The sequence below is a fragment of the Vipera berus genome (genome assembly GCF_964194415.1).
Source record: "Vipera berus genome assembly, chromosome: 3".
Taxonomy (NCBI): domain Eukaryota; kingdom Metazoa; phylum Chordata; class Lepidosauria; order Squamata; family Viperidae; genus Vipera; species Vipera berus.
In genome coordinates, this window is record NC_138204.1 from 128907622 (window position 1) to 128923593 (window position 15972).

The 15972-nt window shown below is 37.1% G+C and overlaps 1 protein-coding gene across 1 annotated transcript in view; it reads right to left on the reverse strand.

The window, feature by feature from the left end:
• The window catches only part of GABBR2 (gamma-aminobutyric acid type B receptor subunit 2), a gene marked incomplete at its 5' end in the record, with an annotated part of 404913 nt that overhangs the window by 309816 nt on the left and 79125 nt on the right, over positions 1–15972 (reverse strand). Inside the window, one exon of the mRNA XM_081324279.1 lies at positions 7778–7948. Within this exon, the coding sequence (XP_081180405.1) occupies positions 7778–7948 (171 nt within the window). The remainder of the gene's footprint in view (positions 1–7777; positions 7949–15972) is intronic.

A 15972-nucleotide genomic window follows, 5' to 3' on the forward strand; every position in this document is an offset into this window, starting at 1 on the left:
TTTTCAAAGTAGCTTCTCTTTGCTGCCCTGATCTCCAGACATAGAACAGAATAATAATAGAGTTGGAAGGGACCTTGGAAGTCTTCTAGTCCACCCCCTACTTGAGCAGGAGACCCTATACCACGGGTCGGCAACCCGCGGCTCCGGAGCCGCATGCGGCTCTTTGAGCCGTCTCCTGCGGCTCCCAGTCGCCCGGTGCGCACGCACCTCTCCGAACGGGCGGAGGTGCGCGCACACCACTCCGAACGGGAGGAGGTGCGCGCACACCACTCCAAAGGTTTGGAGAGCTGTGCGCGCACCTCTCTTGCACCTCCGCCCGAACACCCGTTTGGAGACCTGCTGGTGTTCGAGCGGAGGTGCGGTTTGGAGACCTGCTGGTGCCGGTTTAGAAAGCTGCCGCGGCCCGCAGCACCTTTCTAAACCGGCACCAGGTCTCCAAACCGCTGTTCGGGCAGTGGTGCGCGCGCACCTCTCCCCGAACACCCGTTTGGAGACCTGCTGGTGTTCGAGCGGAGGTGTGGTTTGGAGACCTGCTGGTGCCAGTTTAGAAAGCTGCCGTGGCCCGCAGCAATTTTCTAAACCGGCACCAGCAGGTCTCCAAACCGCTGTTCGGGCAGAGGTGCGTGCGCACCTCTCCAAAGGTTTGGAGAGCTGCGCGTGCAGGAGAGCTGCACGCACACCTCCTCCTGAACGGACAATGGCACCGTGTTTGGAAAGCTGCCAAATCCCCCGCAACCTCCAAGTGAAAATCCTCCATTTTCCCTCTCACAGCCCTCCCTTAAAAATTCCATTCCCGGCGAGGCCCCGGGCTTTTAAAAGCCACCGGGGCCCGGCCGGTGTAGGCGAGGACCAGCTTCCTGGCTCGCTCCCTCTCTTTTCTGCAGGCATTATTTGCTCGAAAGTGTTTAAGTTTATTGCTCAAATGATGTTTCTAATTAGCGCTTCGGACTGGGTCCCTCTATTTTTGAGGGAGTGGAGAGGGAGGAGAAACTTATTGTAAAAAAAAATAGAGGGAAAAGACTCCGCTGGAAGCAATTCCTGCTTTACAAAAGCCACTAGTGCCGAGAACTCCGTTCGGGCGGAGGTGCGCGCGCACCTCTCCAAAGGAGAGACCCGTCACCACGCAGGTGCCTCCCATGTTTTTTGTGCATGCGCAAAATGTTTTTTGCGCATGCGCATGTGTGGACGCATGCACGTGCACTTTTTGCGGCTCCCACTTTTTTGTTTGTGTGATGGAACCAGTTCTCAGTGGCTCTTTTCCTTTTTCCGGTTGCCGACCCCTGCCCTATACCATTTCAGACAAATTGTTGTCCAGTCTTTTTTTCTAAAGCCTTCAGTGATGGAGCACCCACCATTTTTTTAAAGAAATGTTTTACATTTTTTTTACAATAACAATCCTTAGTGCCTAGTGTACAGCGTGTTGTCTTGGTTCATATATTTTGAGAAAAAAATCAATAGTAGTTAATTAACAGTCAATAATAATTAATTTTTGTACTATAATTAGTATATTAATTAATAGTATATTTCTTTGATCTTCCCTTCTCCCAATAGTATTGTCCTTCTTCAACTTTAAACAAATATAATTCTTAATATTTTCAATGCATAAATCATTAAATATAAACATTTTTTGTTTGTATAAATAATAATAATGTCCATGTGTGACATTTTTTTCTTATCAACTTGTGTTGTTTTTATAAAAATCATCTTATTAGTTCACCACATATCCTATTTTCATAATTCTTATTTAAGCTTAATTTCCCCTTAATATTCAAACAATTCTTATCATAATTTTCTCAATATTTATCTGTTGCGCTGAGCGACTGATCAGGGTTCTGGCCTCAACTCTTAGAGCCCCGTAACAGGGGTGAGAATTTAGAGGGACCCTCGCAAGGGTGAACACCTTGAATATGGAAGGATCTTGCCCTTTGCCACCGACCCAGTGTGCCGGACGTTCCAACGGTCACACTTGGGAACTGCGATAGCTCAGAGACAGAGTCCTAGGACAAACTGAGGCACCAACACAAGTTTGTTCAAGGTGAGAGAGCACAGAGTGCCCGGGGTGGATGGTCTGCCCCGAACAACTTCGCACACCCTCTTTTTATTAGGCTGTTTCATTTGGGAGGGGGAAACATACTCATGAGGGAGCAACATATGGAACATAACTCATTGTATACAACTGCTAATGAAGAGAGCAAAGGTCATCACAGGAAACAATAAAACATAGTTAATGCTAACAGAGAACTGCTAATGAAGAGGGCAAAGGTCATTACAGGAAACAATAATGCATAGCTATCTTATACAAATGTTAACAAAGTTGACAAGGATTATCATAGGAAGACATAACTTGAGGCAGAGATAATTGCAGGAGACAGGGACCATATACAAATGCTAACAGGGAAGACAAAAGGTTATCACAGGAAGACATGACTTGAAAGACATAATCTTGAAGCAGAGACAATTTCAGGAGACAGGAAGCCATATCTTGAGGCATGGGCAATTACATGAAACAAGTCTTGTTATATACAAATGTGAATGAAGAATCATCAGAGACAGGAATGTGGTTGTAAATGAAGAAAGAGTTTTATCACCAGAGGCAGAAATGGAATGCAGGAATGTGACCTTACAATTGCAGATTGGGGGAAGGCAGAAGTGTTAAACTGAATGCAGGAATGTGACCTTACAATTGCAGGTGGGGGGGAGGCAGAAGTGTTAAACTTTTAATATGGGAATCAAAAAGGTCTTTTGCAGGCAGAGGAAAGCAGATTTTACAATTGCAGAAATGTTATCACTAGAGACAGGAAGGGAGAACTTTGTAATTTTTAATATAGGAATCAAAAAAGGTCTTTTGGGAGTCTGGGATATCTACATTTATCATCTAAATATCCAGATTTTCCATTTAGATACACTATCCCAATGTTTTCATATTTCATGCGTTATAAAAATACTATACTGCTTATCTATCATATGACATCTACCTATAACATCTTTTCTGATCAGTTTATATTTCACTTATATTTGTAGAACTTAATTCGTTAAATCACTATATATCCTATTTTCTAAGTTCTTATTTAAGCTTAATTTCCACTCAGTATTTCAGTCATTCCTTAGTCCTAATTCTCTTCAACTTAATTTACTTTTAAATTTCAAACTTTTCATTCACATACATCATCCCAATATTTTTACATTTTATATATTATAAAAATAGTATATTACTTATATCTCTTATCCTTCTTATTGTAAGGCCCCTTTATATCCAAATTTATCTGTTCTTTTAACCATATTCAAACAAGTGTTTGCTCATGTAATACTCCATCTGGTAGGACGAGTCAAATCTCTTGAATCTGTCTCTGGCCTTCTTCTTTTGCCAAGTAGCTTTCCAAACTAATATATTCCACTTGCCAGGAAGTTCTTGAATTTTTGTAAGTATTGTTGGGAGTGGAGACAGAATGTGTAAAATATATGCTTTTTGTCTCCCGAACTCTAATGGTTCTCCTGGCAGTTCTATAGTCCATTTTGTTAAGTCTTCTTTCTTATCCTCAGATAATGAATAAAGTATCTCTTCCATTTTTATTGTTATGTCCAGGTTTTGTAGGTTTTTTCCCATTTGTGTTGAATTATAATTCTCTTCATTTGTAGCTTCGCTGATTGAGTCATTTTCTTCTAGTTTATGTTCTGTTATCGGATTTGTTCATTCTTTACTATTATTTTCTGAGTGTTTTTTGATTGTGCGTTTAAATTAGAGATGTGCTCATTTATGTCATCAAATTGTTTTTGATCTCCTTGTGGTTTAAATCTATTGTCATTTGTATCTGTCATAGCATTACGTACATTTCCTCCTGGAAAGTATTTGTCTTGTCTTGAAATGTCCAGGTTAGGTCCTTCAGGAGTATTAAATGTGGTTTTCTGTCACTCTTTGATAAGTATATAATATCCATGTTGTCTCCCCCTTTCAAGTCGTCCTTCATCAGTGCCATAGTCAGCCAAACTAAGAATCCAAACAGCCCAATTTTGTATAGTTCTTATCTTCATATATAGCTTTTATAATCCACTGTATTTCTAATTGTCATCAGTAAAATCAGTATTTTATAACAGTTATTTTATTCAGGGTCAGTTGTCAACCAGTCAAAACTGCAGTTCAGTATATTTAGTCACCTTGAGTCCTTCCTAAAAAATTCCCCCCTAAAAGATTAGCCAAGAGTCAAAGTTTTTCCTTTTTCTGTAAACAATTCTTGAGCTTAGACAACAGAGAATTTCTTTTCCTTCAGACACTTTTTAATCTTATTGCTGGCCCCATATGTATTCTTTCTTTGTTCCCACCCAGCTGTCTGCTGAGGGTTATTAAAGTTCAAGGGAACAGATTATTCTTTGTATTGGGGCATCTTGCCAATTTCTGAGTCAGTATTGTTAATGTTCTATGCTCTAGTTCTCCACTAGGTGTCAGTAGTTGTTTATTTTCCAACTTTTTCAGACAAAAAATTATTATTATTTATTATTATTTTTATAGTTTCATCAAAACCCTTTAAGGTCTAATCTTAGCAGTTATTTTTTAATTTCTAGATTTATCCAGAATGTAGTATTTTAACTTTGATTTCAATATATTTCCCCCTAAAAGGTTAATTCGCTATTTCCTTCTATGAGGGAGTGGAGATGTAGTCCCCTTCCCTTCACTTTCGGAGGTTTTCTTACTTTGGGGATCTTTCCCAAGGACTTAGTTACAGAGTGGAGGAGAGAAGATCGATACTCTCACCAGTTCCCAGCATGTTGTTTACCGTTGTTCTGGTTCATGCTTTTGGACTTCAGCTGCAAGTAGCTTGGGCTAGACGCTGGTGTGCAGCTAGGCTTTCTTCTGTTGGATTAGAGGGATTTCTCAGATCAAACAGAACAACCACTGTCATTCCATGATCATCAGGGCACCTCTCTCCGAGGTGACATCAGAGCCATTCAGGGTCCCCTGGCAGGGCGAAATCAGCGGTGGGGTGCAGAGCTCCGCAATCATGCAGCTGCGCGCTACGGCACAAAAACCAGAAGTCCTGGAGCACCCACAATTTCTGAAGGCAAGCTATTCCATTGGTTGATTGCTCTTATCATTACGAAATTTCTCCTTAGTTCTAGGTTGCTTCTCTCCTTGGTTAGTTTCCAACCATTGTTTCTTGTCTTGTCTTTTTAATGTTAACATCTCTTGATAATATCTTCTTCCTTATTAATATATTCTTGGCCTGATTGTATAGCATTCTGTCTCTATTCCTGTAGGTTTCCTCTTTGGTACAACGTAGCTGCTAGAGCTTAGTTGTGAACCAAAGTTTAACATTACTGCATATGCACAAACTCTTGGTCAGCACACACATGTCCTCATAAAAATTAACATATGATGTCATGGTAGCAATGAGTTCAACCACATCTGCTGAAGCAGCTTCAGGGCAAACCTGTAACTCTAACTTTGCCTCCTCAGTCCAAGACTTCACTGTTCTGATCACAGGTTTTGCGATTTTAAGATTCTGTCTATAACATGGGTACAAGATGAACCAAACAATGATCAGTGGCCCACAATTGCTCTTGATAAAAAATCAATAAACATCTTTTAATATGGTGCAGCAGTGGTCTAAAATATTTTTTGCCTCTAGTGAGACAGGTGACATGCTGAGTGTATCTGGGCAGCTAGTATATAGTAGGATATAGTAGACTAATAGTAGATAATGTATGAAATATGTTTTTGAGTGGATATATTTTAGATCAGTTTTTGTCAGGAATATAATCATCTCTCTTTGAGCTAAGTTTTTTTGCCCCTGCATTTGACTGGAGGAGTCATCCCAATATAAGTTGGCCATATATCTTTAAGTATTTGTAGCAAGAGAATATTAGCATCATTCTGCAAAGAGCATTATCTTAGTGTAAACTTCTCTCCATTGTTAATATGTTTTAGTAAAGAGTCTTATGTTCCTTATTTGCATTTATGTATATGTCTTGTTAAATATATCAACTTTCAACAAAAATATATCTCACACCTATTTTCTAAGCTGAATGTTTTGGCCAAAATTATAGTTGATGGGTAGTTAGTAGAAAAAAATATTTACATTAATTTCTAGAGTACCAATCTTTCAAAAATCTAATACACAAATCCACAAACTACAAAAAGATAAAACTTCTACCTTGTGCTAATATGTTCAGCTTCACACTCACTCCAACAGTATACATAAAGAAATGAGAGGAAAATTCTTCCAATTCAGAAACCATAGACAGATATGATTCAACAAGTAAAACTATAATTCAGTTCATTCAAAAATCATCAAAGCAGGGTAACATTTAAGCAAGTTTAAAAAGAATTTTTTAGACCTTGGCAAGAGGGACTACAGTTCATTACAATTGGTTCATTACAAAGCATTTGTTTATTTCTCTCAGGATGTGAAAAACTGCAGAAGAGAGACTATGCTAAGAAAATAGAACATAGACTATTTATAGAACACAGACTAAAATGTAGAATGTAGGATGGAGATTCTAAGGGAAAACTGACAGGATATAATGTAGGAAATTTATACCAAACTACCTCACTTTTAGCTATGAAGAATATGCTATGGGTAGAAGTTCCAAAAGATATAGTGACACATGATGGCAGAAGTTATGAGGTATAAATTCCTCTCTTCCTTTATGCAGACTAACTGGATGACATGCAACTTAACAAATATTATCTACCATATTTAATTTTGACAGATATGTGCATCTTTATATTTTTTAGGATTTCCAGATAATAGGAGTCTACTGTATGTTCATGTATTGATCACATGAAATATACTCCAGTAATTACTGAACCCAATGGAATATTAGCAATATTCATTCTTGGCACTCAGAAACAAGGCTGAATATGACAATGTATTAATATAAAAATTCAACATAATAAGCCTGTGGTCTGATAAACTATAAGATGAACAGTAAATAAAAATTTAATCAGAATCAGAATTTAATCAGAATATCACCAGGTACTATGGCAGAGAAAATTGTTGCATATTATAAAAAATACACTTTAAATTGTCCTAGTTCATTTGATCAGATTTCTGACTAATGCATTATAAAATTTGTGAGATTTAGATGTGATACCTCTTTTTGTCAAGCAAATGCATAATTTGAGACAAATAATTAGTCATTTATATTATACAAACTGTTACTTCTAAATATTTTAACTTATTTCATCCATTTAACAATTTATTTATTTATTTATTTATTCCATTTTAGATTACTTCTTATTTATTTTAAACCTGGAAAAATGTTCCACTAGCATTTTAATCTCAGATCAATTCTATCAAGAATGTCATTTGTCAAATTATAGTTTTGCCTTGCTGGATTATTCTTGTTTCAGCTTTGTCCTTGGAGAGCCCATATTTAGAATTGGACAGTAACTATTAAGTATACAAGTTTTATGTGATAATCTATCAGTAACATTGATATTTATTCTGCAACTTAACAAAATAGTATAACAATGATAGAAATCTATGTATCCAAGCTTCCATGCTATGCAGTCTAAATTCTTTGAAGAAATAAACATTTCTTAGCAGATAGAAAAATACAGGTTAAAAGCCTTTGTAACAAGCTTCAAAGATAAAATGTCTGCCTTACAATGTGATCTTTGGAAAATGTATACGCAATAACTGCTGGTTCAGCTCTTGGTTAATTATGAATTATTTTAGAAATGTTTCTTAATCCCCACCATTAGCTTCACTCTATATCAAGAACATGCCATTTTTCAACCAACTCCAACTTCAATGAGAAGATATTAAACTGCTCTTACCTCAGAAAACCTTCGTATATCCTGGGTCAAAGTTCCTACTCTTTTCCATTTATAATGCTTGAGCAACTTTAAAATTGCTGGGTTCACAGCATTATCGGATGGCACTGTCCGGAAGAAATAAGGATATTTTTTCTTATCTGCTAACTCTGGTGTTGTTGCTGCAAATGAGAGCTGTAAGATAAAACAATTGTTGTATTTGTTAAAAAAATCAGTATTATCTATTAATCTAAAATTTGCTGAGATGACTGTGTCATATTAAATTACAAAATAAATGGTAATGTTGATGGGATACTAAAATGAATGCACATTGCTAAAAATAATTTCATAATCAGAAAAAAACGTTGATTGACAACTGGTAATTGTTAGCAGTCTACAGACCAATCTGCATTAATGGATTGACCAGATCAATTGTATTAGTGAGGATGCTTTCAAAAGTGCCCTCTTAGAGAATCCAGAGGTCATACAGTCTTACCAGACATATAGGGCTGTTATCTAAACAGGTAACAATCAATTTCAACAATAACTAATGATGGCTACCAATCAGTCACAGAACAGCAAGACTGCCAATACAGACATGCTATCATGTGCCTATGTATACACACACAATATGTAGAGGAGACTCAGGAGGCTCAGGACCCATCATACCCTTAGGAAAGGCCCACAAAGATCCAAATAACAACTAGTTTTCATGATGTGGACTGGGCCAGCTAAATACATAACCAAGGAAATTAAGATGGCAGAACTTACAAAAAAAGAATAAATGTGTATTGATCTGACACCAAGAAGGCAAATATTGAAAAACATGTGAAGAACATTTCAGTCCTCCAGGACTCCGAACTTAAAATAGCTATTCTTGGAGAAATGTTTATGCCCCAGAATAAAATACTCGATTACAATATAATGTATTTAGCATTAAAATCTAAATCAAGGTAATACACATGTATTCCATTGCAAGAGTTAATTTAACAGAAGGTGGCAGTACCTAACCCATCTTGACTGAAAAATCTCTAAGCAGGTTTGAATTGTAATTGATATGAGATCACCAGGAAATCCCACAGCTGTAGGAAAAACCAGTAAATCCAAAAACATCCTGAAAGCAGGCAGGGATAAACAGCTTCTATTTTGCTGCCAAAAAAAATTATATGGATATGTATAACCATAAAATCAACTCAAAGCAGGTTTTCCTCCTTTACATCAGCTTACTAATACTAGGTTGTTTGAGGTATTGCTATTGCTTTATGAATTATTTTTATTTTGTGTACAACTGTCAGAACCCTATGTTCTGCGTGCATGGGATTTCTTATTCTTTTCGGGTTCTGCCATTCTCCTGGGGGGGGGAGGGGGAAGCTTGAGGTGCCAATGTGTATTTGCTTTGCTCTGTCTCTTGCTCTATCTTCTTTGATGTGTCTCTAACAGGGTGAGAATGGAATGTACCTCTGGCCATCTGCCTTATCTCCAAGTGCGGAAAACTCGGTGCAGACACCGTTGGAAGCAGCGCCTTATCATTCTGTTCCCATGGCGTTTTCACACCTGCGATTGGCCTGTTTGAACCGTCTGGATGGACAGTTAGGGTGGGGTTACTATGGACACTTTTAATTACTTGATTCGCACAGGAAACCCTCAGATCCTGCCTTCTATTTCTGCTGTCAACACCTCCCAATAAAAGTTCCTTTCAAGAGTCCTGCTTTCTTGGGAGAACTGATTGAGGTGGGTCCTTACAACAATGTAATCTTAATTAAAATGTTACTGTTTATATTTCTTCCATTTCATTTTGTATTTCTTCCATTTCATTTTCCTGTATGGTAATATACATGCAATCAGCCATCATACAGAGATTCATATGATATGAAGTCCGCCCTAGCTGAAATACTGACTTTGTTTATTTTAAAGATGTCCACATGTGTAGAAAAGAGGATGATGATTTTCACTGATCCTTTTTCTCCTAAATCTAATCCTTGAACCTGCTCTGGAGAGTTGGAGAATCATCTAGAACCACTCAATGGTTATAGACAGGGAATCAGTCAAAATTGTTTCTCCATCAGTTGGATTTCAATCAGGTCCATCAATAGATAAATTTATTCTATTTACAGAAGGATATTCAGCTAGTATGTATGTATTGCTGCCACCTCAGAATAACATTTTATGAGTCCAGTGAAGTGAGCTCAAGTTTTATCATGTACCACAAGTATCTTTCTTGCTTCTGCTATGTAATGTAGATAATAATCTTAATTAATTTCATATTAATGTTTTGCAAAATATATTTTGACACTACTGAGAATAAAATTCTGCAGAAACTATTGGGCATTTTCTATAAGCACATTTATCTCAGTCCTGGAAAAGATAACAGGGCCTGAATCTGAATCATTTTTAATGCCAAGCTTATGCCCTACTGTACCATGACAATACTATGATGTTATTGAATAAAATTTCTTCTGCTCAGTGAGATTTTTTTCTCCCATTCCTAGATATTTCCTTCAATTCCCAAAGTCTATCCAGAAAGTTGTGATACTACCCTGAATACTATGAAAATTTCCCATACCCGCTGATTGCACTGTTAATTCAAGAGAAGGATTAGGTGTGACATGATAGCAGTGTTACAATAACTCAGGGGTTGCCCCAAAGAAGTGGGATTCAAGCTATTCTCCAAAGCACCTGAAGGCAGGACAAAAAGCAACAGATGGAAACTAATCAAAGAGAGAAGCAACCTAGAACTAAGGAGAAACTTCCTGACAATTACAACAATTAATCAGTGGAACAACCTGCCTCCAGAAATTGTGAATGCTCCAACACTGAAAGTTTTTAAGAAGAGACTGGACAACCATTTGTCTGAAATGGTATAGGGTTTCCTGCCTGAACAGGGGGTTGGACTAGAAGACCTCCAAGGTCCCTTCCAACTTTATTATTATTGTTGTTATTATTATTATCCATTTTCTTAATCCTAGAAGTCTCTTTTGAGCCATTCTGATCATGCATCATTTCACAGTCTAAGAAGCAGAGGAAATGACAAGGAGGAAACAAAGCTATGCAAACCAATCACCCAAACCTATTCCCACCACCAAATGGGAAAAAATTGTGACTTCATTCATTCACTAAGTCCTTCAGCCAAGACACAACATGAAGAATGTACAAACTATCAATGGATTGTTTTTACTTCAGCGATCTTTTCCAAATTCTAAAGTATTTGATTCGGTAGTCATTTATTTTGCATTAAGCTCACATCCCAAATTTATTTTGGAGAAGTCAAGGCAGCATATAAAATCCATACATCTAAATATTTCTTCCTTAATCTGTTCTTTAAATTCACACTAATTCTTTATGCTTTAAATTCCACTTCTGACATTGTAACACTAATTAAAGCCTCTTATGAATACACCATCAATGTTACAATACTGTTTTTTTTTACACATGGGATAAATAGAAATGGATAATTATTTAAGATGAATAAGTTATAATTGTATTTATTTAAGATTAAATGTCATTAATAACCTATGAACTAATATTTTAATGAAGTTATATCCTTAACAAACTTAATGATCTTAAGTAAAGCATACGGGTAGTCCTTGACTCACGACCATAATTGAGCTCAAAATTTCTGTTGTTAAGTGAGACATTTGTTAAGTGAGTTTTGCCCCATTTTACAACCTTCCTTGCCTCAATTTTTAAGTGAATCACTGCAGATGATAAGTGGTTGTTAAGTGAATCTGGCTTCCTCACTAACTTTGGTTTTCGGAAGGTTGCAAAATGTGATCACATGATCTTGGGACACAGTATTTATTTATTTATTTATTTATTTTATTTTAATTCCATTTATATCCCGCCCTTCTCCGAAGACTCAGGGCGGCTTACAAGCTTAGCAGTAGCCTTCATTCTATGTATATGCCTGCTTGTTAGGGCTTTCACACACTCCCCCCAAGCGGCATTATTACAAAGTCAGCTTAATTGCCCCCAACAATCTGGGTCCTCATTTTACCTACCTCGGAAGAATGGAAGGCTGAGTCAACCTTGAGCCTGGTGGGATGCGAACCTGCACTAATTGCAGGCAGCTGGTGTTACTTAAGGAGGCATCAGCCCACTGCTCCACCAAGGCAGTGGAGCAGTGGGCTAACCATTTATAATGGTTATAAATATGAACCAGTTGCCAAGCATCTGAATTTTGGACTCGTGACCACAGGATTCTGCAAAGTTCATAACTGTGGAAAAACTGACATAAGTCACTTTTTTCAATGCCATTGTAACTTCGAACAGTCACTAAACAAACCACTGTAAGCTGAGGACTACCTCTATGTGCTAATTTTCTTTCACTCTAGTTAGCTGTTTTTAGTTTCATAAAATACTTAAAAGTTCTCCAGAGTGAACTCAGAGGGAGAACTTTTAAAGTATTTTCTTTTCTTTTGGGAGGATATCAGATTGAACACAGCTCCATTCTTATTCAAATTGACCTTTGACATTTTGAGTCCTATTTTCTTCCTGAAACCTACTACAGCCTTCTGTGAAACTTTCATCAGGACATGGGGAAAAAAAAGATAACAGTTGTCTTTCCTGGAGACCTTCTGCGTCCTGCTGCCAAAAGCTATCATGAAACTGCTTCTAAACTCCTATCAAGAGTCCTTGCAGCTATTATCTTGCTTCTTACTAATAACTTCTTAGCACACTTTCTACTTACAATAAGACTAATTTCCAACTAATTCAATTTGAATATTTATTCTCAGTTAAGACTATTTAACCAATCATCTGGCAGTTCAATAACCTATCAATATAAGCCAGAGACAACAGACAGTTGTATATGACCTTTCAAATGTTTTTATTTTTTAACCTTTAAAATATAAGCTTAACTGAAACCCATTTAACTGAAACCCATTAAGGTACAGTATTACAGTTCTTTTGGGAATAAAAGTAACTAGTATACTTTAAGCAACCGGCAGGCTGAATGACTATGGAGATTCTCAATCATCCAGGCCATGGTTGTCCCAAAATGTGCTTTTTTTTTCCAAAAGGCAACTGGACTTTCTTGAGGTATTTTTCCTTTGAAAATATTTCACTTCTCATCCAAGAAGCTTCTTCAGTTCAGAATTTCAAGTCTTGCAATCCCTTTTTCCCTCCCCCATCCATAGCAAACACATATCTACCTGCTGGCAAGGGAAAGGAAGAGAAGAGAAGGGGAAGGAAAGGAAGGAAAGGAAAGGAGAAGCAAGGAGGAAAGACACACACACACCCCCGTGCACCCTTCCCAGCCCATGCAGGAAAGGAACCCTCATGTGCACCATCAACCTGTGTCACCCACCTCACAAGCCCTCCCCCTCCACGTATCCTACTTGACCCATGCCACCCCCTGCATGCCTTCCCCAACCCATGCAGGACCTCTTGCACACTTCCATACCTCTTTCTCAACCTGTGCCCATTTTAGTTTTTGTTCTATCTAAACTAAAAAAAAAAGGACACAAAACTACAAATGAGACAGTATTAACTTCCACCTTACGTGCAGAAATAAAAAGAGATCAGGATTTTTTTATGAATTACTATAAATGCAAAAAAATAGTATATACTAGCATTCAAGAATTAAAGTGACTATTTTTTCTGTCTATTTTTCTGTTAATAAAAGCAACACAATTTTAAAGAATTAATTTGACAGCAAGATATTCAAGATATTGGAAATAACCAATTGTCAGTTCTGCAACTAGGACAGCAATTGAGGGAATGTCGAATTATCAAATATATGACCTATATTTTTCTGAGAGAAATCAAAGAATAACAAAAGATAAAAATAGTTTAAAATATCATTTTAATACAAGAAAAAAATAACCTCACATTTATGTAAGGCTATGGGATATATTTTGTCATGATACTTGATTATAGTGGAATCAATAGCTGAGATTAAACTATACTTATTTCAAGTATTATAGCATATTGCCATTATAGTATACATGTAAACATTTTTGCAATCGTCACTGTTTTTATTTCAGAAATTCTTTTATTTTATAAAGTAGCTCAAAACAAATAAGTAAAGCTTTATATGATTGTTTTTTTCTGAAAGAAACAAAATAAAAAATGTTTAATGTTCTCAGTCATTCCTTAAAAATAAATTTTTGTTTAGTTTTAGGGCAACCAAACTGAATTACTAAATATTCAAGTTTTTAATAAAGCTCATTATATTGGTTAAAGTTTACAATGATCATAGACATTGATGTGCTGCAAAATTGTTTTTAATATTTCATCAATAATCAAATGTGTAACTATGTGAAAAAAGCAGTTTGATTAACCACTGCTAATCATTTATTAATTTGACAACAATTTAAGAACTTAAGGAGGCTTTTAAAATTAATCTGTTTTACTGAAAATCAAAGATATATTTTTTGTTCAGATTATTACATAAGATTTTAATTCATATTTAGGATGAAAATAGCCAACTATAAGAATTATGCTTTAACCCTTTGTGTTAGCAATTTTCTGATCAAATATATTCATAGCAGTTAAAAAGCTATGGAAAAACAGGCTCCAAGAAAGAGAAATACTGTACATTTAAATTGCCAGTTTATTTTTCACATCTTCTCATCTCATTCATATTAATGGTTTATACTAGAGGCATGTCTGTCAAAGAATTTATTAGCTAACTAGCTCACGGTTTTCACCCTAATTCTTGCAATGTAGTTTTTGCCCTGGCAATGAAGCTTTTTTCATCACTGAATAATATTATCATGTCATGTCATTCTGTGATATCTGGGCTGGCCCATCAGTTAGATTAAAACAAGAAACAAAGCAAAAGCCAGGAAATTGTTCAAAGGACCTACAAAGAACTGACAGTCTGTCAAGAGTTATTGAGAACAAATTGAGAAGATCTTAAACTGACCGGGCCGGGCGGCAGGGTGGGAGGGGTAGGAATTTCTGCTAAGCCTGAGACATATATTACACCTGCCAAACCCAACATATATTTCATATAATTATTAAAATTATATGTGGATGTGGGGCAGAGAAAAAAGTAAAAGGAAAGGAACATTTAAAATAGGAATAACACAGTCGATACAAGTGCTAGAGGGCTAAATTATCTTTATTGGGCAACAGGCATGGTTGGAATGTTGAGTATATTGTATGACCATTGTTCTAAAATTGTTCTAAAATGGCTACTATGGGATTGGATTATTCATAAAATGGCTACTATGTTAAGCACAGCCAATCCAAATGCATGCACATACCAGAATGCAAATTAGCAACAATGTTTCCTGCACCCTTCCTATGTTTTCTCTAGACCAGGGGTGTCAAACTGCCAGCCCGCAGGCTGGACGCATCATCCGGAAGCCGGCAATGGCAAAACTGTGCCGATACATTGTGCGATGTCACGTGACGTCGCGAGTTTGACATGTCTGCTCTAGACTGAAGGAAAGTACATAAAGAGATAGAGGCAACTTGGATTCCTTTGTCCAATCACCCTTCTGAACATGTGATGAGGCAGGGTTGGGGGAATCTTACAAGTGCTCCCCTATTGCTTCATTCACAATCCGAATATTATCTAGGGTTTTTTTTAAAAAAAAATCTTTGGAACTACTGGTAGATGCTTTTTGGGGCAATTTATTTTTCTGCTGATAGGTAACAAAGAGTTGGAGGGGGGGATGATAGAAATTCCACTAAATACTATCCTGAACTAGCCAATGTTATAATCTATTCAGGCAGGAGCACTAATTGGACATTTGCCAAGGTACTGCCAACAGAATGGCAAATATACCAAGATGGTATATTCTCTCAACTCAAGGATAAGAAAGCAAACAAACAAGCAAGCACATTACTGCAAATATGAGGCAGTGCCCTTTGATCTCCTGGCACTTTCAACGTGGATGAAACACTGAGACTGTATTATAGTAGAGCTTTATAGTCCCCTGATCCAGGAAAGGCTGCAATTGGTGCACAAGACCAAACTGTACAAAGGCTGATTGGGCCATAGCTTTCATATGCTGCTCATGCAGAAGCTACAAACCAAGGTGTCCTTCCAAACTGAGAGCCAGCTCTTTCCAGGGGAAGATGACCTACCTCAATTTCAGAACAGAATATTATAAAGCAATCACGGCTGAAGCCATGCAGACATATTTTGCTAGAACAGAATCCTTTAGCTCTCATCAGCTTTTGTTATCGTTGTTGTTGTTACTCATTCATTTCGATGAGTAACATCTGGACTTCCAGTCCTAGTGTCTCCATTTTCAGGAGCTGGA